This window comes from Cygnus atratus, unplaced genomic scaffold, assembly GCF_013377495.2.
Source record: "Cygnus atratus isolate AKBS03 ecotype Queensland, Australia unplaced genomic scaffold, CAtr_DNAZoo_HiC_assembly HiC_scaffold_224, whole genome shotgun sequence".
Taxonomy (NCBI): Eukaryota; Metazoa; Chordata; class Aves; order Anseriformes; family Anatidae; genus Cygnus; species Cygnus atratus.
In genome coordinates this window covers 1-22,204 of record NW_026109817.1, presented here as the reverse complement: position 1 = coordinate 22,204, position 22,204 = coordinate 1, and the positions used below count along the sequence as shown (strand labels likewise).

At 62.8% G+C, this 22,204-nt stretch overlaps 2 protein-coding genes across 2 annotated transcripts; both read right to left on the bottom strand.

The window, feature by feature from the left end:
• Positions 1 to 659: 659 nt before the first annotated feature.
• On the bottom strand, positions 660 to 8,982 carry PHF8 (PHD finger protein 8; the record flags this gene model as incomplete). Its single annotated transcript, XM_035572538.1, has 9 exons — positions 8,885 to 8,982; positions 8,299 to 8,384; positions 7,599 to 7,713; positions 6,215 to 6,375; positions 5,982 to 6,123; positions 4,501 to 4,687; positions 2,842 to 3,004; positions 1,626 to 1,713; positions 660 to 766 (listed from the first exon to the last, which is right to left on the bottom strand). Coding segments are annotated over exons 1-9 (1,147 nt in total), but the record flags the coding sequence as incomplete, so codon positions are not given.
• A 1,449-nt stretch (positions 8,983 to 10,431) lies between these two features.
• WNK3 (WNK lysine deficient protein kinase 3) lies at positions 10,432 to 20,773 on the bottom strand. Its single transcript, XM_050716710.1, has 15 exons — positions 20,426 to 20,773; positions 19,132 to 19,304; positions 18,836 to 19,056; positions 18,605 to 18,762; positions 18,429 to 18,517; positions 18,114 to 18,333; positions 17,262 to 17,454; positions 15,743 to 15,870; positions 15,551 to 15,667; positions 14,842 to 15,055; positions 13,171 to 14,619; positions 12,990 to 13,074; positions 11,769 to 11,834; positions 11,603 to 11,675; positions 10,432 to 10,452 (listed from the first exon to the last, which is right to left on the bottom strand). The coding sequence occupies exons 1-15, from the start codon at positions 20,771 to 20,773 to the stop codon at positions 10,432 to 10,434; spliced, it is 3,555 nt and encodes a 1,184-aa protein (XP_050572667.1).
• Positions 20,774 to 22,204: the final 1,431 nt, after the last annotated feature.

The window sequence follows — 22,204 nt, the reverse complement described above, 5'->3', positions numbered from 1 at the left end:
AAGGCCCCCCCAGGATCCCCCAAAACAGGGCTGGGACCCCCCCAGGACCCCCCCAAGACCCCCCAGGAGGGAGCCGGGACCCCCAAAAGCCCCCCAGGAAGGGGCTGGGACCCCAAATCCCCCCTAAAGACTGGTCTAGGACCCCCAAGACCCCCCCAGGATCCCCCAAAACAGGGCTGGGACCCCCCCAGGACCCCCCCAGGAGGGGGCTGGGACCCCCAAAAGCCCCCCAGGATGGTCCTGGGACCCCAAATCCCCCCTAAAGACTGGTCTAGGACCCCCAAGACCCCCCCGGGATCCCCCAGAACAGGGCTGGGACCCCCCCAGGACCCCCCCAGGAGGGGGCTGGGACCCCCAAAAGCCCCCCAGGATGGTCCTGGGGCCCCAAATATCCCTCCAGGACTGGTCTAGGACCCCCAAGACCCCCCCAGGATCCCCCAAAACACGGCTGGGACCCCCCCAGGACCCCCCCAGGAGGGAGCCGGGACCCCCAAAAGCCCCCCAGGATGGTCCTGGAACCCCAAATCCCCCCTAAAGACTGGTCTAGGACCCCCAAGACCTCCCCGGGATCCCCCGAAACAGGGCTGGGACCCCCCGCAGGACCCCCCCAGGAGGGGGCTGACCCCCCCCGGACCCCCCCCCCGCCCCCCCGGACCCACCTCGGAAGGTGTCCAGCAGGTGCCTGCCCACGTACCAGCAGATGGTCTCGAAGTTGGGGAAGGTGCCGAGCTCGGCCGTGCTCAGGCGCCGCTCGATCTCGTACGCCCTGCGCCCCGCAGCACCCCAAAACACCCCATAGCACCCCACAGAGCCCCCCCCCCTGCCCCCCCCAAACACCCCCTGCCCCCCCCGAAACGTCCACCAGGTGCTCGGAACTGCGCCACGACCCCGTAAAAGCCACCCCCCCCCCACAACCCTTCCGAACCCCCCTAAGTTGACCCAAAGTTGCCCCCAAATCTCGGCCAAAAAAAAAAGTACTCGCAGCCCCCCCCAAACTGCCCCCCCAAACCCCCATATCCACCCCTAAATCCCCCCGAAACACCCCCTTACCCCCCCAACCCCATAACCCTCCAGACCACCCCATAACCCCCAAAACCACCCCATAACGCCCCCAGTCAGCCCTGCAGCCCCCCCAAATCACCCCAGTGGGTGCCCAGAGACCCCCCAAACCCACCCCCAAACAGCCCCTTACCCCCCGTAGCCCCCCCCAAAACACCCCTTACCCCCCCAAACCCACCCCATAGCCCCCCCAAAACACCCCATTACCCTTTCAAACCCACCCCATAACCCTCCAGACCACCCCAAAACACTCCCAAAATGCCCCGCAGCCCCCCCCCGAATCACCCCAGCGGATGCTTAGGGCCCCTTAAACCCTCCCCTGAAACACCCCATTACCCCCATAGCCCCCCCCAAAACACCCCATTATCCCCATAGCCCCCCCAAAACACCCCATTACCCCCATAGCCCCCCCAACAACCCTTAAAACCACCCCAAAGTGCCCCCAACCTGCCCCGCAGCCCCCCCAAATCACCCCAGGGGGTGCTCGGGACCCCCCCAAACCACCCCACGGGTGCTCGGGACCTCCCCCCAAGCCCCCCCCCCCCCCCCCAAAAACCCCCACCCACTTGAGCTGCATGGCGATGTTGAGGCTGTGCAGGAAGTTGCCCCCGAACGCCAAGCAGTCGACGGGGGTCAGCACGGCGTGGATCCAACCTTGGGGGGGGGGGGGGGGACACGATGGCTCGGGGACCCCCCCCCCCAAAAAATCCCCACCACCACCACCCCACAAGAGCCCCCAAAGACCCCCAAAATGGCTCCAGGATGGGGGGGGGGACAAAAAAGACCCCCGCCGGGATGCCCCAGAATGGGGCTGGGACGCCCAAGGCCCCCCCAGGAAGGAGGTGGGACCCCCAAATAACCCACCCAGGACGGGACTAAGACCCCCACGACCCCCCCGAATGGTCCTGGGACCCCCCGGGAGCCCCCCAGAATGGTCCTGGGACCCCAAATCCCCCCTGAGGACTGGTCTAGGACCCCCAAGACCTCCCCCAGGACCCCCCAAGAAGGGGCTGGGACCCCCAAGAGCCCCCCAGGGTGGTCCTGGGAGCCCAAATCCCCCTCCTGAACTGGTCTAGGACCCCCATGACCCCCCAGATCCCCCAGAATGGGGCTGGGACCCCCAAGGCCCACCCAGGACCTCCCCAGGAAGGGGCTGGGACCCCAAATCTCCCCCCAGGACTGGTCTAGGACCCCCAGAACCCCCCGCAGGACCCCCCAAAACAGGGCTGGGATCCCCCCAGGACCCCCTGGGAGGGGGTTGGGACCCCAAATCTCCCCCGAGGACTGGTCTACGACCCCCAAGATCCCCCCAGGATGGGGCTGGGACCCCCAAGACCCCCCCAGGATGGGGGCTGGGACCCCAAATCTTCCTCCAGAACTGGTCTAGGACCCCCAGAAACCCCCCCAGAACGGTCCTGGGACCCCCAAGACCCCCCCCCACGCCCCCCAAGAAGGGGGCTGGGACCCCCAAGACTCCCCCCAGAATGGTCCTGGGACCCCCAAGACCCCCCCCCCACACCCCCCAAGAAGGGGGCTGGGACCCCCAAGACTCCCCCCAGAATGGTCCTGGGACCCCCAAGACCCCCACACACGCCCCCCAAGAAGGGGGCTGGGACCCCCAAGACTCCCCCCAGAATGGTCCTGGGACCCCCAAGACCCCTCCCCACGCCCCCCAAGAAGGGGGCTGGGACCCCCAAGACTCCCCCCAGAATGGTCCTGGGACCCCCAAGACCCCCACACACGCCCCCCAAGAAGGGGGCTGCCCCCCCCCCCCGCCCTTACCCGTGGGGATGAAGAGGGTCTGGCCCTGGCGGAGGGGGCAGCGGTAGCAGCGGTCCACCTGGTCCCCGAAAAAAAGCTGCCCCTGGTTTCGGGAGCTGCTCCAGGCCTCGAAGAGCCCCAGGTTGGCGGCCGTGGGGCGAGCCAGGTAGAAAATCTTCTCGCCCTGCCGGGGGGGGGGCAGCCGGGGGGGCAACCGTGGGGCAGAGGAACCCTGCCCCACAGACCCCGTTTCCCACCCCGGAGGCGTTCGAGGGGCTCCGGAGCCCCACAAAAATCGCCCTATGTGCCCCGTGAAACCGTCAATCTCCCCACAGATCCCTGTAATTTTTGTGGTTGTCCCCGTAGGTGGCCCCAAACCATCCCATAGAGCCCCTCGAACCCATCCCATAGACACCGTAACTCTCATAACCACCCCATGCGCCCCCAAAATCCACCCCATGGACCCCCATCACCTCCCCAAACCACCCCATGGACCCCCATCACCTCCCCAACCACCCCATAGACCCCAAACCCACATCATAGACCCCAAACCCACATCATAGACCCCCATAACCACCCCAAACCCTCCTCATAGACCCCATAATTCTCATTACCACCCCATACCCCCCTGAAATCCACCCCATAGACCCCCATAACCACCCCAAATCCCTCCCCAAACCCACCCCATACACGATATAACTCTCATAACCACCCCATACCCCTGAAAATCCCCCCTATAGACTCCATAACCACCCCAAATCCCTCCCAAACCACCCCAAACCCACCCCACAGACCCCCATAACTCTCGTAACCACCCCATACCCCCTGGAAATCCCCCCTATACACCCCATAACCACCCCAAAACCCTCCCAAACCACCCCAAACCCACCCCACAGACCCTCCTAACTCTCGTAAGAGCCCCATACCCCCCTGAAATCCACCCTACAGACCCCATAACCACCCCAAATCCCTCCCAAACCACCCCAAATCCCTCCCCAAACCCACCCCACAGACCCCCATAACTCTCGTAACCACGCCATACCCCCTGGAAATCCCCCCTATAGACTCCATAACCACCCCAAATCCCTCCCAAACCACCCCAAACCCACCCCACAGACCCCCATAACTCTCATAACCACCCCATACCCCCTGGAAATCCCCCCTATACACCCCATAACCACCCCAAATCCCTCCCAAACCACCCCAAACCCACCCCACAGACCCTCCTAACTCTCGTAAGAGCCCCATACCCCCCTGAAATCCACCCTACAGACCCCATAACCACCCCAAATCCCTCCCAAACCACCCCAAATCCCTCCCCAAACCCACCCCACAGACCCCCATAACTCTCATAACCACCCCATACCCCCTGGAAATCACCCCTATAGACCCCATAACCACCCCAAATCCCTCCCAAACCACCCCAAACCCACCCCACAGACCCCCATAACTCTCGTAACCACCCCATACCCCCTGGAAATCCCCCCTATACACCCCATAACCACCCCAAAACCCTCACAAACCACCCCAAACCCACCCCACAGACCCTCATAACTCTCGTAAGAGCCCCATACCCCCCTGAAATCCACCCTACAGACCCCATAACCACCCCAAATCCCTCCCAAACCACCCCAAATCCCCCCCAAATGCGCCCCCCCCCCCCCCCAAGACCCCCCGTACCCTGAGGACGTGGCACCATGCTGAGGCCCCCCCCCGGTCGACGTGGAAGTCGGTGAAGCTGTCGCGGGCGCCCAGCAGGCAGAACTTCTGCAGGCTCGGCCGCTCCCGCGCCGACTCCCCCGGCCACAGGTTCTCCACCCAGGAGAGCTTGCGCACGATGCGGGGGGTCTCCACCACGTTCGACAGCCTGGGGGGGGGGGCGGGGGCAGAAATTATGGGGTGGGGTCCCCGTTCAGTAGGGGGGGGCCATGTGGCGCGGGGGAGGTAGGGGTTTGGTGGAAGGGGGCGTAGGATTTATGGGGTTTTTGGTAGGGGAAAGGTTTTGATGGGGACGTGGTGATGGGGGGCCACCAAGGTTGGGGAGGTGAAGGGGGGGCCCCAAGAGGTGTCCCATGGGTGACCGGGGTCAGAAGGACCTGAGGGTGTCGTGGGGGCGACCGTGAATGGGAGGAAATCAAGGATGTCCCATTGGGGTGACCACGAAAAGGAGGACCCCAAGGACGTCCCATGGGGGTGACCAAGACCAGGAAGGGCCCCAAGAACATCTCAGGGGAGTGACCATGAACAGGAGGACAGCAAAGATGTCCTATGGGGGTGACAGTGACCAGGAGGACACCAAGGACGTCCCATGGGTGAGTAGGGGAACAATAGCGATGACCGTGACCAGGAGGACCCCAACGAAGCCATGGAGATAACCATGACCTGGAGAACCTTGATGAAGCCATGGAGATAACCATGACCAGGAGGACCCCAACGAAGCCATAGAGATAACCATGACCAGGAGAACCCCAACGAAGCCATGGAGATAACCATGACCAGAAGGACCCCAACGAAACCATGGAGATAACCATGACCAGGAGGACCCCAACAAAGCCGTGCAGATAACCATGACCAGAAGGACCCCAACGAAACCATGGAGATAACCATGACCAGGAGAACCCCAACGAAGCCATAGAGATAACCATGACCAGGAGAACCCCAACGAAACCATGGAGATAACCATGACCTCGAGAACCTCGATGAAGCCATGGAGATAACCATGACCAGAAGGACCCCAACGAAGCCATAGAGATAACCATGACCAGGAGGACCCCAACGAAGCCATAGAGATAACCATGACCAGGAGAACCCCAACAAAGCCACGGAGATAACCATGACCAAGAGGACCCCAACAAAGCCGTGGAGATAACCATGACCAGGAAGACCCCAACGAAACCATGGAGATAACCATGACCTTGAAGAACCCAACAAAGCCGTGCAGATAACCATGACCAGAAGGACCCCAACGAAACCATGGAGATAACCATGACCAGGAGAACCCCAACGAAGCCATAGAGATAACCATGACCTTGAAGAACCCAACAAACCCGTGGAGATAACCATGACCAGGAGGACCCCAACAAAGCCACGGAGATAACCATGACCAGGAGGAACCCAAGGATGACCACGACCACCAGGAGGCCTCGGGGGCTTTCCCTCACCGTGTGTCAGAGAACTCCAGCCCGGTGACGTTGAGGACGCGGTCCCGACGGGTGCCGCAGAAGTAGGTGACGAAGTCGCCCAGCTTCATCTTCAGCGGCACCTGGCGCCCCACGTCCATCACCTCGATCTCCTTCTCCGCTCCTGGCCCACCAAAAATGGGTCAGAAAAGGGTTGTTTTTTTTTTTTTTTGGGGGGGGGGGGGGGGGGGGGGGACGCCGACCCCAAAGCTCACCCACGTAGTGCTCGACGTCGCGGGCGGAGAAGGTGGGGGGGGGCAAGGTCATGCCCAGCCCCTCCTTGCGGGCCACCAGGATGGGGACGCTGAAGGTCTTCTCCTCCAGGTACTCCACCGTCAGCTGCGCCCCGCTGGGCTTCAGCAGCACCTCGTCGGCGCTGGGGGGGGGGGGGGGCATTACGGAGGGTGTTGGGGGGGAAGAAGAGAAGTGCGGGGGTCCTCGTGGGTTCTATAGATGCTATAGGGTCTTGGTAGGATCTCCAGAGAGTGGAGCTTCTCGAGGTGCCCTATGGGACCCCATGGCACGCATAATAACGTCCCTATAGAGCCCCAAGAGACCCTACAGGAGCTACGGAGCCTCCAGAGGTTTTACAGCCTCTACAGAGGCCCACAGGGCCTCCCCTGGGACCCACAGAGCCCCTGCCGAACCCCAGGAGGTTCTACGGGACCTATAGAATCCCCATGGGCCCCACAGAACCTCAAGAGGCTCCCGTAGAACCCCAATGAGCCCTACAGGAGCCGTGAAGCCCCAAGAAATCCTATAGGCTCTATAGAGGCCCACAGAGCCTCAAAAGATCCACAGAGTCCCAAGAGACCCTATAGGCCTTATAGAAAACCACAGAGCCTCGAGAAATCCTACAGCCTCTATAGAGATCCATAGAGCCTCAACAGACCCTATAGATTTTATAGAGACCCACAAAGCCTCAAGAGATCCTATAGCCTCTATAGAGACCCACAGAGCACCCAGAGATCCTATACACCACCCTACAGAGGCCCATACAATCTCAAGAAATCCTACAGCCACTATAGAGATCCATACAGCCTCAAGAAATCCTACAACCTCTTTAGAGACTCGTAGAGCCCAAGAGATGCTACAGCCCCTATAGAGACCCATAGGGGCCCAAGAGATCCTACAACCCCTATAGAGATCTACGGACTCTCAAGAGACCCTATAGCTTCTATAGAGATCCATGGAGCTCTTTAAGAATCCCAATAAACTCTATGATCTCTATAGAGGTCTACAGAGCCCCTAAAGAGCCTCACAAGGGTATGGAGCCCCTATACAACCCTGGTGGGACTGCTACGCTGCCCCCTAAGATCATATAGGTCCTATATCGCCCTAAAACTGCACCACAGCCCCCCCACAAGGCCCATACACCTCCCATACCACCCTTACAAGGCCCTCACAGACCTACCCAGCCCCTATAGCGCCCATAGGGGAGGGAAGACGACAACCCCACGCCATGCCTGGGAGGGAGCCACCCCCTATAGGACCCAACCCCGCACCCATACAGCACCCATACGCCACCATGCAGCAGCTCCAGCACACCGCAGGGCCCTATAGGGCCCCATAGGGCCGGGTGCTATAGGTGCCACTCACCTGGGGAAGGTGCGGCCCCGCAGCTCCCGCACGAACTGGGCGCTGCCGGTGCGCACGGGGCGGCCCGCATCCACATCCACCGGCGCCGGTTTCGGGGGGGCCCGGCGACGCTTCACTATAGGGTGAGGACGTATGGACCGGTCCGGGGCACGTATAGACCCGTGCCAGGCACATACAGACCCATACAGGGCCCGTATGGACCCATACAGGGCCAGGAAGCGTGGTCCCACAAGGCCCAACCCCGGCCCCGTATGGACCACACCAACCTGCCCCAGTCCCATATGGCCCCATACAGCCCAACCCCGGTCCCATATGGTCCTATATGGACCAGGAGAACCTCCTGGTCCCATATGATCTCCATAATGCTTACAAGGGAAGGAAACAGCCCTATAAACCCCAACACCTGCCTATACAGCCCAAGCCCAGCCCTATACAGCCCAACCCCAGTCCCATACGGCCCAGCCCCACTCCCATACCGCCCGATATCGGGGAACCACCCCTATACGACCCCCTCCCGGCCCCACACGACCCCAGTCCCATAAAACCCTCGCCCCATACAGGACCGTAGGGCCTGCCCCCAGTCCCCTACAGCCCCATAGGGCCCCCGAGAGGACAACCAGCCCTGTACAGCCCCGCACGCCGGGGGTCCCCTATATCCCCTATAGGCCCCCGGCCCCCCACACCCCGTAGCGGCACTCACTGACGGAGGGCCCCCGCAGGACGGCGCACTGGGGGCAGTGGTAGAGGTCGATCTCGGCCGCCGCCTCCTCCTCCACCCCCACGCAGCTGCGGGGACGGTGTCACCAGTGCCTCCCAGTACAGCCCAGTACCCGCCGCGCGCACTCCCAGTCCCTCCCAGTTAATCCCAGTAGCACAGGAACTCGGATTCCTCCAAGCCCCCCAGTCCCTCCCAATTACCCCAGTGCCCCCCCCGCATCTCCCAGTCCCTCCCAGTCCCCTGCTCCCCCATACCTCCCAATCCCTCCCAGTACGCTCCAGTCCCTTCCCAGTGGCGTAAGTGCCCCTCAGTTTCCCTCCCAGTATATCCCAGATCCCTCCCAGTGGCTTCCAATCCCCCCAGTCCCTTCCCAGTTGGTCCCAGTCCCTTCCCAGTGACTCCCAGTCCCCCTCAATTCCCCTCCCAGTCCCTCCCAGTATATCCCAGTTCCCTCCTCATGGCTCCCAGTGCCCCCCGCTCCCTTCCCAGCGCCTCACAGTCCCTTCCCACTGCTCCCAGTGCCCCTCATTTCCCCTCCCAGTCCATCCCAGTGCCTCCCAGCGCCCACCTGCCATGGAACCAGTCCTGGCAGCCGTCGCACTCGATCATGAAGCGGGTGACATCGTAGGGCAGGCGGCACAGGCAGTACACGGGCACCGAGGCCATGGCCGCCCCTATAGGCCCCTATAGGCCCCCCCCAGATCCCCTCCCAGCCCGGGACATCGATGGAGGCTCCTATAGACACCCCCCCCCCAATCCCCTCCCCCCCCTCTCCCTATGGAAAACCCCTTGTGGGGGCTCGCGTGAGTTTTCTATAGGGGATCCCCCGCTCTATAGGGCCCCCATAGGGAACCAGTCCCTCCTGCTCTATAGGGACGGGGGCAGCTGAGCCTGTGGGATCTGGACAAACCCCTGTATAGGTTCAGGAGGAACCCTCCCCTCGGATCTATAGTGCCCTGCGCCCCCCTAGAAAGTCTATAGGGACCTAGGCACCCCTAAACGATCTATAGGGTGCTGTGAGCCCCGCAAAAGAGCCTGGGGGGGGTCTCTCTTGCTCTATAGAACCCCTACACCCCCCGTAAGGAGTCTATGGGATCCCAAGGCTTCCCCCAGAAGCTCTTTGGGGTCTCCCCGGCTCTATAAGCCCCCCACAACCCTATAGGGCCCTGGGACCCCCCCGAAAGGGCTGCGGGGTCTCCTCGCCCTATAGGACCCCGGCCCTCCCCCCGCGGCCTACAGGGCCCCCGTAGAGGCCTAGAGGGCCCCGAGCCGGCCCCAAGGAACCTATAGGGCCCCGTGCCCACCCCTGGGGATCTATAGGGCCGCGGGACACCCCCCCACAGAACCCTATAGGGCCCTTCCCCCCCCCCCCGCGGCCTACAGGCCCCGAGCTCCCCGCGAGGCCTGCGCGCCCCCAGCCGCCCCGCTAGGCCTCAGGCCCGGCCGCCGCCCCCGGGCTCGCTTCTCGCCGCCTCGCCGCCGTCCCCGCCGCCCCCGCCGCCGTCCCGGCCGCCGTCCCGGCCTCGCCGCCTTCTCCGCCGCGGCTCCCGCCGGCTCCGGCCTCCCAATAAAGTTTATTCAAACGCGGAACGGGAAGGAGGAGGCGGGGCCGCGCCGCCATTTTGGGCCGCCCGCGCCGCCATCTTGGGGAGGGCGCGGCGCCATCTTGGGAAGGACAAGGAGGGCGCCCGCCGGGGCGTGGGCGCCGCCATCTTGGGAGTGGCGGCGCGGCGCGGCCGCCATCTTGGGAGCGGCGCGGCACCCGGGTCCTAGCGCCCGCCCCCACACGGCCGTGTCCGGATGCGCGTTTATTTTATCCTCTTTTTTTTTTTTTTTTTTTTTTTTTTTTTCTACTTTTTAAACAATTCTTCCCCAAAAGAAAAGACAACTCAGGGCCCCTCCCCACCCCCCGAACGCGAACTCCCGGGATTTCTCCCCAAAAAACCTCGCCGGGATGGTGGGAGGGTGTGAAATGAGGTAGATGGGTGGAAAAAAAAAATGCCAAGAAATGACCCAAAAATGCAAGGGGGGGCGCCCAGTTACCCCAGTACGGACCAGTAAAGGGGGTGGGGCGACCAGTAACACCAGTCCAGACCAATAAATGGGATCCCAGCCTCAAACCCGCACCCCCGTGGACTGGGGGGGGAGGGGGAGAGTGGGTTTTGGGGTGAAAACCGTCAATTCTAGTGTTGAGTGAGTGGTTTGGGGGGGGGGGGGGGTCACAAGCACCACGATGGCCCCGGGAGTGAATTTTGGGGTGAAATGAGGTGAATTTGGGTGCGAGGGAGTGCTCCAGTTCTCCACAGACGTTTTGGGTTAAAAAAGAGGGATTTGGGCTCAAAAGAGGGGCAGGTTTGGGGCCTTCATTGGGGCCATTTTGGGGTGAAATGAGGCCGTTTGGGGGCAGAAATGGGGGGGGGGGAGTGCTATAAAGAGGGAAGGGGGGCACAAAATGGAGGTGGGGTGGTTTTGGGGTGAAAGGTGGCGATTTTGGGTGCGGAGTCAGTCGTGCAGCGCCGGGGGGGGGCCCCACCGTGGCGGAGGGGGCAGGGGGGGAGTGCGCAGAGAGGGGGGGCCCCCCCGCCCCCCCCCCCGGCCCCCCCCCCCAGGGCTTCCATCGGCCGCTCGTCCGGGAGGCGGGGGGGGGCGGCGGGGGGGGGCCCCCGCTTCGGGGGGGGCCGGAGAGGGGGGCCTGGGGGGGGGGGGGAAGAGGATGAGAAAGCCCCCAGCCCCCCCAAACCCCCCCAAAACCCCCAAATCCCCAAACCCTCCTCAACCCCCCCGACCCCCCGCAAAACCCTCCAAAACCCCAATCCACCTTAAACGCCCCAAATCCTCCAAAAACCCCCGAATGCCCCCAAAACCCCTAAATCCTCCACTCCCCCCAAAACCCCAAACTCCCCCAAACGCCCAACCCCCCCAAAACACTCAAATCCCCCAAATCCCCCCAAATCCCCCCAAAATCCCCCACTCCCTCCAAATCCCCCAAAACCCCAAACGACCCCCCAAAACCCCAAACCCCCAGGCCCCCCCAAGCCCCCCCAACCCTCCCCAAATTCCCCCGCTCCCCCTAAATCCCCCGCTCCCCCCAAATCCCCCCAAATCCCCCCAAAACTCCCCCCAAACCCCCCAACCCCCCCCCCGGCCCCCCCCACCAACCTGCCCGCGCCGCCGCCGGGCCCCTTCCCCTCGCCTTCCCCCTGGCCCTCGCCCTCCTTGGCGAGGGGCCGCAAGGGGGGGGCGGATTTGGGGGCGCCCCCCCCGGGCCCCCCCCGGCTCCCCGCGCTCGCAGCCTCCCCTGCAGCTCCCGCAGCTCCCGCTGCTGCCGTGCCCGCAGCGCCGCCGCCTCCTGGATGTGCCTTTTTTTTTTTTGGGGGGGGGGTCCATAAATATTTGGGGGGACATAGGGGGGGCACCCCAAAAAATTTCGGTGCCCCCCGCCCCCCCCTTACTTGTCCCGCAGGCGCCGCAGCTCGGCCCGCAGCCCCTCGTCCTCCGAGTCGCCGCCGTCGCTGCTGCTGGAGATGGGGGGCGCGGGGGGGGCGCGGGGAAAGGGGGGGTCCTGGGGGGGGGTCGCTGTCGGAGCTCGGGGGGGCCAGGGGGGGGAAAACGCCGCTGGGGGCTTCGGTGGGGCTGGAGGGGGAGGCCTGCGGAGGGAGGGGATGTTGGGGGGGTGGGGGGTTATGGGGCGGTTTGGGGGGAGCTTGGGGTCCCAAGGGGGATATCGGGGGGCTATGGGGCAGTTTGGGGTCCCAAGGGGCACCTGGGGGGGCGATGGGGGCTGTTTGGGGGTGTATGGGGGACTCTGCGGTCCCAAAGGGCACTTAGGGGGGCTATAGGGGCGGTTTGGGGGGGCTGTGGGGTACTTTGGGGTCCCAAGAGGGAATTGGGGGTGCTATGGGGGCAGTTTGGGGGTCTATGGGGTATTTTGGGGTCCCAAGGGGCACCTGGGGGGACTATGGGGGCAGTTTGGGGGGGGCTATAGGGCAGTTTGGGGGGGGCTATAGGGCAGTTTAGGGCACTTTGGGGTCCCTATGGAGCAATCTGGGGTCCTTTGGGGGCAATTTGGGGGTCCCCGGGGGCGATTTTGGGGTATATAGGGGCAAATTTGGGGTCCCTGGGGGTGATTTTGGTGTGCATGGGGGTGATTTTGGGGTCCCTGGGGGCACTTTGGGGGTCCCCCCACCCGCTCACCCCCCCCTTACCCACCTGCAGGCGCCCCCGCTGGCCGCCCCCCATCTCCACTCCCCCCGGGGGGGGGTCCCCATCCGCTCCGGAGGGGGGGTCCCCAAAATTCTCCTCCGCCTCCCCTGCCCGAAAAAAGACCCAGGGGACGGGGGGGGGGGGGGGGGAGGGGGCTGAGCTTGTGCCCCCTCCCCACCCCCACCCCCCCTGCCCCGAATACCAAAATGATGGGGAAGAGGGGAGTAAATTGGGGGGGGGAGGGGGTAAAATCTGTGGAGGGGGCAAAATTTGGGGAGGGGGTAAAATTTCGGGAGGGGGATTTTGGGGAGGGGTAAATTTGGGGAGCATTTTGGGGGGGTAAATTTGGGGATGGGGTAAAATTTGGGGAGGGGGATTTTGGGGGGGGGTAAATTTGGGGAGGGGAATTTTTTTGGGGGGGGGAGGTACCTGGTCGGGGTCGCCCCCCCCCGAGGGCGGCGGCGCGTCGCGCCCAATTTTTTAATTTCCGGCTCCACGTTTTCTTGCTGACGGGGTTTTTGAGGCGGGGGCAGTGGAATCGGATCCCAAAATATCCTCCGGGGGGAGCGTCCTGTGGGAATTGGGGAGGGGGCAAGGTGAGGTGACCCCACCCCCCCCACCCCCATATCCCCCCCCCCGGTCCCGACTCACTTTGGGGTCCGGGGACTGGCGGCCGGAGGTTGGGGACATCGCGGTGGCCCTCGGGGTAGAGCAGGGTGCGGAGCTGCTGGTCCAGGGTGAGGATGGCCGGGGGGGGCACGGGTGTCACCGCCCCGGGGGGGACATCGGGGGCTTGGGGACCCACGACGGCCTGCTCGGGGCCCTTGGGTTCCTCCGGGTCCTGGGGACCAAGCTCGTCGGGTCCCTTGGGTGCGGCACGGTCCCAAGAGGTGGAGGCGGTTGTCCCCGGTTCTTGGGGGACGCTCAGCTCTTGGGGTGCGGTGGGGATTGTCCCCAAACCGTGGGGGACACCCAGCTCTTGGGGTCCGGGGACAATCATCTCCGGGCCCTTGGGTGCGTCCAGGTCCCAAGTGCTGGGGACAATTGTCCCCAAGCCTTGAGGGACACCCAAATCTTGGGGTCCGGTGGCGATTGTCCCCAAGCCTTGAGGGACACCCAACTCTTGGGGTCCACTGATGGCTGTCCCCAAACCTTGTGGGACACCCAACTCTTGGGGTCCGGTGACGATTGTCCCCGGTCCTTGAGGGACACCCAACTCTTGGGGTTCAGGGACAATCATCTCCAGGCCCTTGGGCGCATCCAGGTCTTGGGGTGCGGTGACGATCGTCTTGGCTCCCTTGGGTGCCTCCGGGTCCCATGCGTTGGTGGCAGTTGTCCCCAGTCCTTGAGGGACACCCAGCTCTTGGGGGTGGGTGGCGGTCACCTCCTGTCCCTTGGGTGCATCCTGGTCCCAAGCACTGGTGACAACTGTCCCCGGTCCTTGGGGGACACCCAAGTCATCGCCGTGGGCTTTGGGGACGATTGTCTCTGGTCCCTTGGGTGCATCCTGCTCCCAAGCTCCAGTGGCGATTGTCCCCAAGCCTTGAGGGACACCCAACTCTTGGGGTCCCCTGATGACTGTCCCCAAGCCTTGAGGGACACCCGACTCTTGGGGTCCGGTGACGATTGTCCCCAGTCCTTGGAGGACACCCAGCTCTTGGGGTTTGGGGACAATCGCCTCCTGTCCCTTGGGTGCGTCCAGGTCCCAAGCACCAGTGACAATTGCCCCCAACATTTGAGGGTCACCTAGCTCTTGGGGTGCAGTGACGATCATCTCTGGTCCCTTGGGTGCATCGAGGTCCCAAGCATGGGTAGCCATTGTCACCAGGCCTTGGGGGACAGCTGGTTCTTGGGGTGCGGTGACAACCGGCTCCAGCTCCTGGGGTCTTGTGATGATTGTCCCCAACCCTTGGGGGACATCCAGTTCTTGGTGCCCGGTGACTGTCACCTCCGGTCCCCTGGGTGCGTCCAGCTCTTGGGGTCCGGTGACAATTGTCCCCAAGCCTTGAGGGACACCCAGATCTTGGGGTCCGATGGCAATTGTCCCCGGTCCTTGAGGGACACCCAACTCTTGGGTCCCGGTGACGATTGTCCCCAAGCCTTGGGGGACACCCAACTCTTGGGGTCCGGTGACACCCAATGGCACGCCCTGCTCCACGGCCGCATCCTGCTCAGTGCAGGACGTCCCCATCGCCCTCCGTCCATGCGGTGGCCCCCCAGGACCTACATGGGGACACCCCCACGAGAAAGGGGACACCCACCAGGGTCATCCGCTGTTGTCCCCGATACGTCGTCCCCTCCCGCCACCCCATCACCGCTCACCGTGGACCTCCCGGTTGCGGATGGTCTGGTTGATGCAGAACCTCCACCGGCCGATGGGGGACGAGTGGGGGACGCTTTCGCCCTGGGGGGGCCCATGGGGCACCTGGGGGTCCGAGGCGGGGGGGCGGAGGAGCCCCTGCGCCTGCACCACGATGGCCTTCAGCTCCTCCACGAACTTCTCCCGCTCAGCCTCCAGCACGAAGTTGTCCTCGACCTTGAGGGGAGGATGCAAAGGATTTTTGGGGGGGGGGGATTGGTTTTTTTTTTTTTTGAGGTATTTTATGAGGTTTTGAGGGGGTTTGGGGAGGTTTTGAGGGATTTGGGGAGGCTTTGAGGAGGTTTGGGGTGGTTCGGGAGGGGTTTGGAAGGGATTTGGGGAGATTTTGAAGGGGTTTGGGGAGGTTTTGAGAGGTTTGGAGGAGATTTTGAGGAGGTTTGGTGTGCTTTAGGGGAGGTTTGGAAAGGTTTGGGGATGTTTTGAGGGATTTTGGAGAAGTTTTGAGGGGGTTTGGGGAGGTTTTGAGGGGGTTTGGGGAGGCTTTGAAGAGGATTTGGGAGGCTTTGAAGGGTTTGGGGAGGTTTTGAGGGATTTGGGGAGGCTTTGAGGGATTTGGGGAGGCTTTGAGGGGTTCTGGGGATTTAGGTGGGATTTTGGGGTGATTTTTGGAGGAAGGTCGAGGGTTTTTTTTGGGGTTCCGGGGGGGGTCACCATGTAGTCAGCGATGTCCTCGGGGGCGTCCCCGTCGGCATCGAACTTGAAGGTCACCATCTTGCTGTCGTGCGTCTCCAGCTGGCACTCCACCGTGTTGTCCCCCGGGGACGAGACCTAGGGCAGGGGCATGGGCACAGTGCCGGGGTGTCCCCGTGTCCCCCCCGCCCTGTCCCATGTCCCCACACTGACCTGCAGGACGGTGAGCTGGAAGCGGGCACCCTTGTCCGGCCGCGGGCAGGAGGCTCGGCGCTGCCGGCTGCGGTCGGGTTTGGCGGTGGTGGGGTCGGGGACGCCGGGGACGTCCCGTGGGGTGGCCTCTGTTGGCGGCATCGCTGGGGCTGGTGGCATTGCTGGGGTTGGTGGCATCGCGGTGGTTGGTGGCATCGCGGTGGTTGGTGGCATCGCTGGGACTGGTGGCATCCCTTGACCTGGTGGCAACGCTTGACCTGATGGCATCCCTGGAGCTGGTGACATCCCTGGGGCTGGTGACATCCCTGGGGCTGGTGACATCCCTTGACCCGGTGGCATCCCTTGACCTGGTGGCATCTCAGGAGCCAAGTGAATCCCTGGAGCTGGTGACATCCCTGGGGCTGGTGGCAACCCTGGGGCTGGTGGCAACCCTTGACCTGGTGGCATCCCTTGACCCAGTGGCATCTCAGGAGCTGGTAGCATCCCTGGGGCTGATGGCAGTCCTGGGGCTGGTGGCATCCTTGGGACTGGTGGCATCTCAGGAGCCAACTGAATCCCTGGAGCTGGTGACATCCCTGGGGCTGGTGGCATCCCTTGACCCGTTGGCATCCCTTGACCTGGTGGCATCTCAGGAGCCATCTGAATCCCTGGAGCTGGTGGCATCCCTTGACCCGGTGGCATCCCTGGGGCTGGTGGCATCACCAGAGCTTGTGGCATCCCTGTGGCCATCTGTGGCTGCATGCCAGGGACCAGCTGAGATGACATCTCAGGAGCCGGTGGCACCCCTGGGACCGGTGGCATCCCTTGGATCAATGGCATTCCTGGAGCTGGTGACATCCCTGGGGCTGGTGGCATCCCCGGGGCTGGTGGCATCCCTTGACCCGGTGGCATCCCTGGGACTGGTGGCATCCCTGGGACTGGTGGCATCCCTGGGGCTGGTGGCATCCCTTGACCCGGTGGCATCCCTTGACCTGGTGGCATCCCTGGGGCTGGTGGCATCACCAGAGCTTGTGGCATCCCTGGAGCCGGTGGCATCCCCATCACTGTCCCCGGTGCACCGGGAGCCGTCTGGACCCTCGCTGCCCCTGCCACCGGTGTCACTGCTTGGCCAGCGTCCCCCCTGACACCGGTGACGGGGCCACCAGGCCGGCTCTGCCCATCCACGTTGGTGGCCTCCAGCTGGGACGAGGCTGGTGGCACGGGTGGTGGTGGCACTGTGGGGACATCCGGCGCCATCCCCTCCGTGCCAAAGGGGACCTGTGGGACAAGAGGCAGCGGTGGCTTCGGTGGCTTCAAGGGGATAAGGTTGAGTCAAGGGGACAAGGTTGGGTCACGGGGACAAGGTTGGGGGACCGTGGGTGTCCTCAGGAGCCACCTACCCCCTGGTAGCACCCGGTGGCCTCCGATCCAGCACTGTTCTCCAAGAGGACATCAGCTGTGGTCCAAGCAGCGTTGTGCAAATTTTGGGGTCCACCACGATGGGGACAGAGTTGGGGACAATGTGGGGGGGGTCTCTCACCAGTGGCGGGGGTCTGCTGCCGCAGGAGCTGCTGCCGGACGTGCTGGTCCACCTCGGTGTCCTCGCTTTCGGGGACGGTCCCCCGGCCCTCCGCCTGCTTCCTCTCCCGCGTCTTCCTCACCAGCGCCAGGCGGTCCCGGATGGATTTGGCGACGGCTTTGGAGTCGCTCTCATGGAAGAAGCCGGATTTCACCTGGTGGGGGAGAACGGGGAGGCCTGTGGGGAGCGGAGCATGGTGGGCTTGGAGTATGATTGGCTTTGGGGGGGTTCTACGCGAGTTTGAGGGGGCAACCGTTGGGTTCCTTGATGATCTTGGAGGTTCATTGACTTTTGGGGGGGTTGGGATGAGTTAGAGGGGTCAACCTTGGAGGTTCATTGACTTTTGGGGGTTCAGGATGACTTAGAGGAGTCAACCACAAGGTTCATTGATGATCTTGGAGGATCATTGACTTTTAGGGGTTTCAGGATGAGTTAGAGGGGTCAACCGTTGGGTTCACAAACCAGTTGGGAAGATCGTTGATTTTTTTGGGGGGGTTAAGTTGAGTTTCAGGGACCAACCGTAGGGTTCATAGTAAATTTGGAGCTTCAATGACTTTGTGAGGACCTCAGCAACGAATTTGAGAGGTCAGCCATGGTGAATTTGGAGGTTCATTGACTTTGTGGGGGTTCAAGATGAGTTAGAGGGGTCAACCATAGGGCTCATAGGTGAACTGGGAGGAGCCCTGATTTGAGGAGCCAACCATCACATTCACAGTGAACTTGGAGGTTCATTGAGTTTTTGGGGTGGTTCAAGAGCCAACCTCAGAGGAGTTTCAGCCTCAGAACCTCATCCCCGCGCCCTGTGCCACTCACCATCTCGTAGGCCACCTCCTCGGGGACATCGGACTCCAGGTTGAAGCTAAACTCGATGGCCTCGTTGTCCTTGTGCTTCCCCTTCAGCTTCTTTGGGTCCTCCACCCAGAGGCGCAGCGCCAGGGAGGAGTCGAGGCCCCCGTCCTCCTCCGCCAGCTCCACCCGCAGCCCCGTGTCCTCCGCGAAGAACGCGTGGTTCAGCAGGTCCCGGATGGAGAGCCTGCGAGCCAGGGCACGGTCGGACACGGGGTGGGCCACGGGGTGGGCCACGGGTGGGATACAGGGGGGTCCCCGTGGGTTCCCCGATTCTCCCACCTCTCCGCCTTGTTCTGCCGGATGCAGCCCTCGATGATCTCCTTCACGTCCGGGTCCGTCACCTTGTTGAAGCTGGCTGGCTTGATGCCCTACAAGCGGAGGAACCCCCGGGTGATGCCACCACCGCCACCCCGGTGCAAGGCGTGGGAACGCGCCGCCTGCGGCCGAGCACCCACGCTGGTGACTTTGCGGTAGATCTGGGCGGCGTTTTGGCACTCGGAGTAGGGGTACTCGGAGGTGCCCATCTCCAGCATGCACATCCCGAAGGCGTAGACGTCCACCGATTCGTCATAACGTTCCTCGTACATCTCCGGCGCCATGAACTCCGGCGTCCCTGGGGGGCAAACGGGCCGCCGTCAGCCGTTGACCGTTGGCCAACGGACGGGCACCGGCACGGCGCGGCTTACCGATGACGCTCTTGGCGAAGGAGGTGCGCATGAGGGTGGCCAAGCCGAGGTCGCCGATCTTGACGGAGCCCGTGGGGCCGGTGATGAAGATGTTGTCGCACTTGAGGTCCCGGTGGATGATAGGCGGGGTGCGGGTGTGGAGGAAGTGGAGACCCTTCAGGATCTGCCGGCACCAGCTCCGCAGCACCTTGGGCTTCATCACCTTGAACCTCTTGAGGTACCTGCAGGCGGGACGGGGCGACTCGTCCTGCTGCGTGCCGCCACCCCGAAGCGCCGCCCTCCCACCGCCGACTCACGTCTTGAGGGTGCCCGACGTCATCAGCTCGGTGACGAGGACGATGCACTTCTTGCCCTTCAGCGTGGACTCCCACGAGTCGTAGAAGCGGACGATGTTGGGGTGCTGCAGCCCCTTCAGCATCTCCGCCTCCTCCTTGAACCTCTGCTGCTCCACCTTGGTCAGCTTGCGGTCCTGGGGAGGGGGCGAGGGGGGGTTATGCCGCGGAAAGTGGGGCTCACCAGTGGTTTGGGGAGAGGGAAGATGAATTTAAGGCTTTCACAGATTAATTTTGTAAGGTGGTTGAGGAACGCGACAGGGACAACGAGCCAAAGAGCTTAAGTAACGAATTTAGTGGGTAAATGGGCAAACTGAGGCTTTGACGACAAATTTTGGGGGTTATTGGAGGGGTACCTTGTAAATCGGGGTGTCAGCAACGAATTTGAAGAACAAAATGATGGATAAATTGAGAAGTTTGAGGGTTTTGATGAAAGGATCTATGAGTTTTTAGGGCATAATTACAAGGCTGACTGGTGAATTTGGAGATTGTTGACTTTCGGAGGGTTCAAGATGACGTTGAGGGGCCAACTGTAGGGTTCGTTGTTCAATTTGGAGGTTCACTGACCTTGGTGGGGCTCGCTTGATGAGTTTTTGGGGCCAACTATAGGAGAATTTGGAGGACTGTTGACTCCAGGGATGTTTGAGATGAATTTGAGGGGCCACCCGTAGGGTTGATTAGTGAATTTAGAGGTTCGTTGGCTCTGGAGGGATCACTGACGAGGTCGAGGGGCCAAACTTGGGGTTCATCAGTGAACTGGGAGGTTCACTGACTACGGGGGGGTCCCCCTGAGGAATCTGAGGGGCCAACTTCAGAGGTTTGCTGGTTTCGGGGGGCAATTCAAGCGGAGTTTGAGGGGCCAACTGTAGGGTTCATGGTCAATTTGGAGAATTCGTTGATTTTAGGGGAGATTTAAGATGAGTTTGAGGGGCCAAATGTAGGGTTCACTGTTCAGTTTGGAGAATTGTTGATTTTGGGGCTGTTCAAGATGATTTTGAGGGACCAACTGTAGGGTTTGTGGCCAATTTTGGAGGTTCCTGGACGTCAGGAGAGGGAGTCAAGATGAATTTGAGGACCCAAACATTGGCTTCATGGGGAAGTCGGAGGATCATTGCCTCCAGCAAAGGTTTCGCTGACAAAGCCACCAAATCAGCGGGCGCATCGTTAACGACGCGACGGCTTAACGAAGGACCAAGGGCGATGCCGTGCACCCAACCGTGCCCCCCCCCCCGCACCCGGCCACCCCGCGGGACCTCACCTGGAGCTCGCACCAGGCCACCTCCACCCAGGTGTCGGTGTCGAAGCCCTTGAAAACCGTCTTGAAGGCCCCCCGGCCCAGCTCGATGTCGAACTTGAGGAAGCGGCCGCCGGGCGAGGTGGCCACGGCCTTCATCTCCGCCTCTTCCTCGATCTCCTGCTTGGCCTTCTCCCGGCCGCCGGCATCGCCGCGGCCGTCGGACGGGGACGCCCGCTCGTCCTCCACCATCTCCACGCTCTTCCGGACGAACCGCGTCTTCTCCGGCGCGTTGGGGGGCTCCTCCAGGGGGGTCCCGTGGGGCTTCTCGGGGTCCCCGGTGCTGCCGGGGTCCCCCGAGTCGGTGGCCATGGTGGCCCCAAGGCGGTGCCTACGTCGCGGCGGGGACGTCCCCGATGGGGACAGCGATGAGTTGAGGTGGCCCCCCCAGTCCGAAATGTGATGGTTGAGCAGAGGGGGTGTCCCCGAGGGTGACAACAATGAGTTGGGTGCCCCCCCAAAGGTGGTGGGCGCACGGAGGGGTGTCCCCAAAGGGGACAGCAATGAGTTGAGGTGTTGCTCCCCGCCCCCACCAGAAGGGATGTCCCCAAGGGGTGACAACGATGAACCAAGGTGTCCCCAACGGTGATGGTGATGACCAGGGGTGTCCCCCACCGAAGATTGTCCCCCCCCGAAAGAAGGATGTCCCCAGTAGTGCCCATGATGAGTTGATGTGTGTTGTCCCCCCCCCCCAAAAAAAAAAAAAGGAGAAATGTCCTGAGGGGTAACAATGATGAGTTGGGGTGTCCCCCCCTCAAAAGGATGTCCCCAGCGGTGACAATAATGATTTGGGATGCCCCCCCCCCCCAAGAGAAGGATGTCCCCAAGGGTGACAATGATGAGCTGTGATGCCCCCTCCCCCAAAAGAAGGATGCCCCCAAGGATGACAATGATGACCAAGGATGCCCCCCCCCCCCAAAGAAAGATGTCCCCAAGGGTGACAGTGATGACCAGAAATGTCCCCCCCCAAAAGAAGGATGCCCCCGAGGGTGACAACGGTGACCAGGGATGCCCCCCCTCAAAAGGATGTCCCCAAGGGTGACAGTGATGACCAGGGATGCCCCCCCCTCAAAAGGATGTCCCCAAGGGTGACAACGATGAGTTGGGATGCCCCCCCTCAAAAGGATGTCCCCAAGGGTGACAGTGATGACCAGAGATGCCCCCCCCAAAAAAAAGGACGTCCTCAAAGGTGACAATGATGATTTGGGATGTCACCCCCCCCCAAAGAAAGCTGTCCCCAAGGATGACAACGATGACCACGGATGCCCCCCCCCTCCCCCCCAGCAGGATGTCCCCAGTGGTGACGATGACGACCAGGCCCCCCCCCCCCAGCGGTGGCCGTGCCGGGGGGGCCATGCCGGGGGGGTCACCTGGCGTTGCGGCGTCCAGCGGTGCCCTGCCGGTGCGTGGCTGGGGGGGGGTGGGGGGGGGATGTTAATGAGGGTGACTTAACGAGGGTTAATTGGGGTGAAGGTGGGGGGGGCGAGGCCTGGTGTCCCCCCCCCCCAGTGCTCCCCGCAGTCCCAGGGTGGGGGTGGGAGCGTGGCCCCCCCCTCACAGGCCGGCTGCCCGCTTCCTGCCGGGGGAACGCTTCCGGGGCACGGGGATGGGAAGGGGGGGAGCCCCCCCCACGCTGCTCTATAGGGGATGCCAGAGGGACCCCCCCAGAGCCCCCCTATAGCCTCTGGGCACCCCCACAGCCCCCCACCGCCCCCCCCCAAAGGACCCTGTGCACCCCCACAG

What these genes read in the sequence shown, in the direction of transcription:
- WNK3 (XM_050716710.1), bottom strand. Translation starts at nt 20,773, where the DNA reads ATGGCCACCGACTCGGGGGACCCCGGCAGCACCGGGGACCCCGAGAAG. An exon ending in TGGCCTGGTGCGAGCTCCAG is followed by an intron (nt 19,305 to 20,425) that starts GTGAGGTCCCGC and finishes CCCCCTCCCCAG; the next exon opens with GACCGCAAGCTGACCAAGGT. An exon ending in GCCAGTCCCCGGACCCCAAA is followed by an intron (nt 13,075 to 13,170) that starts GTGAGTCGGGAC and finishes CTCCCCCCGGAG; the next exon opens with GATATTTTGGGATCCGATTC.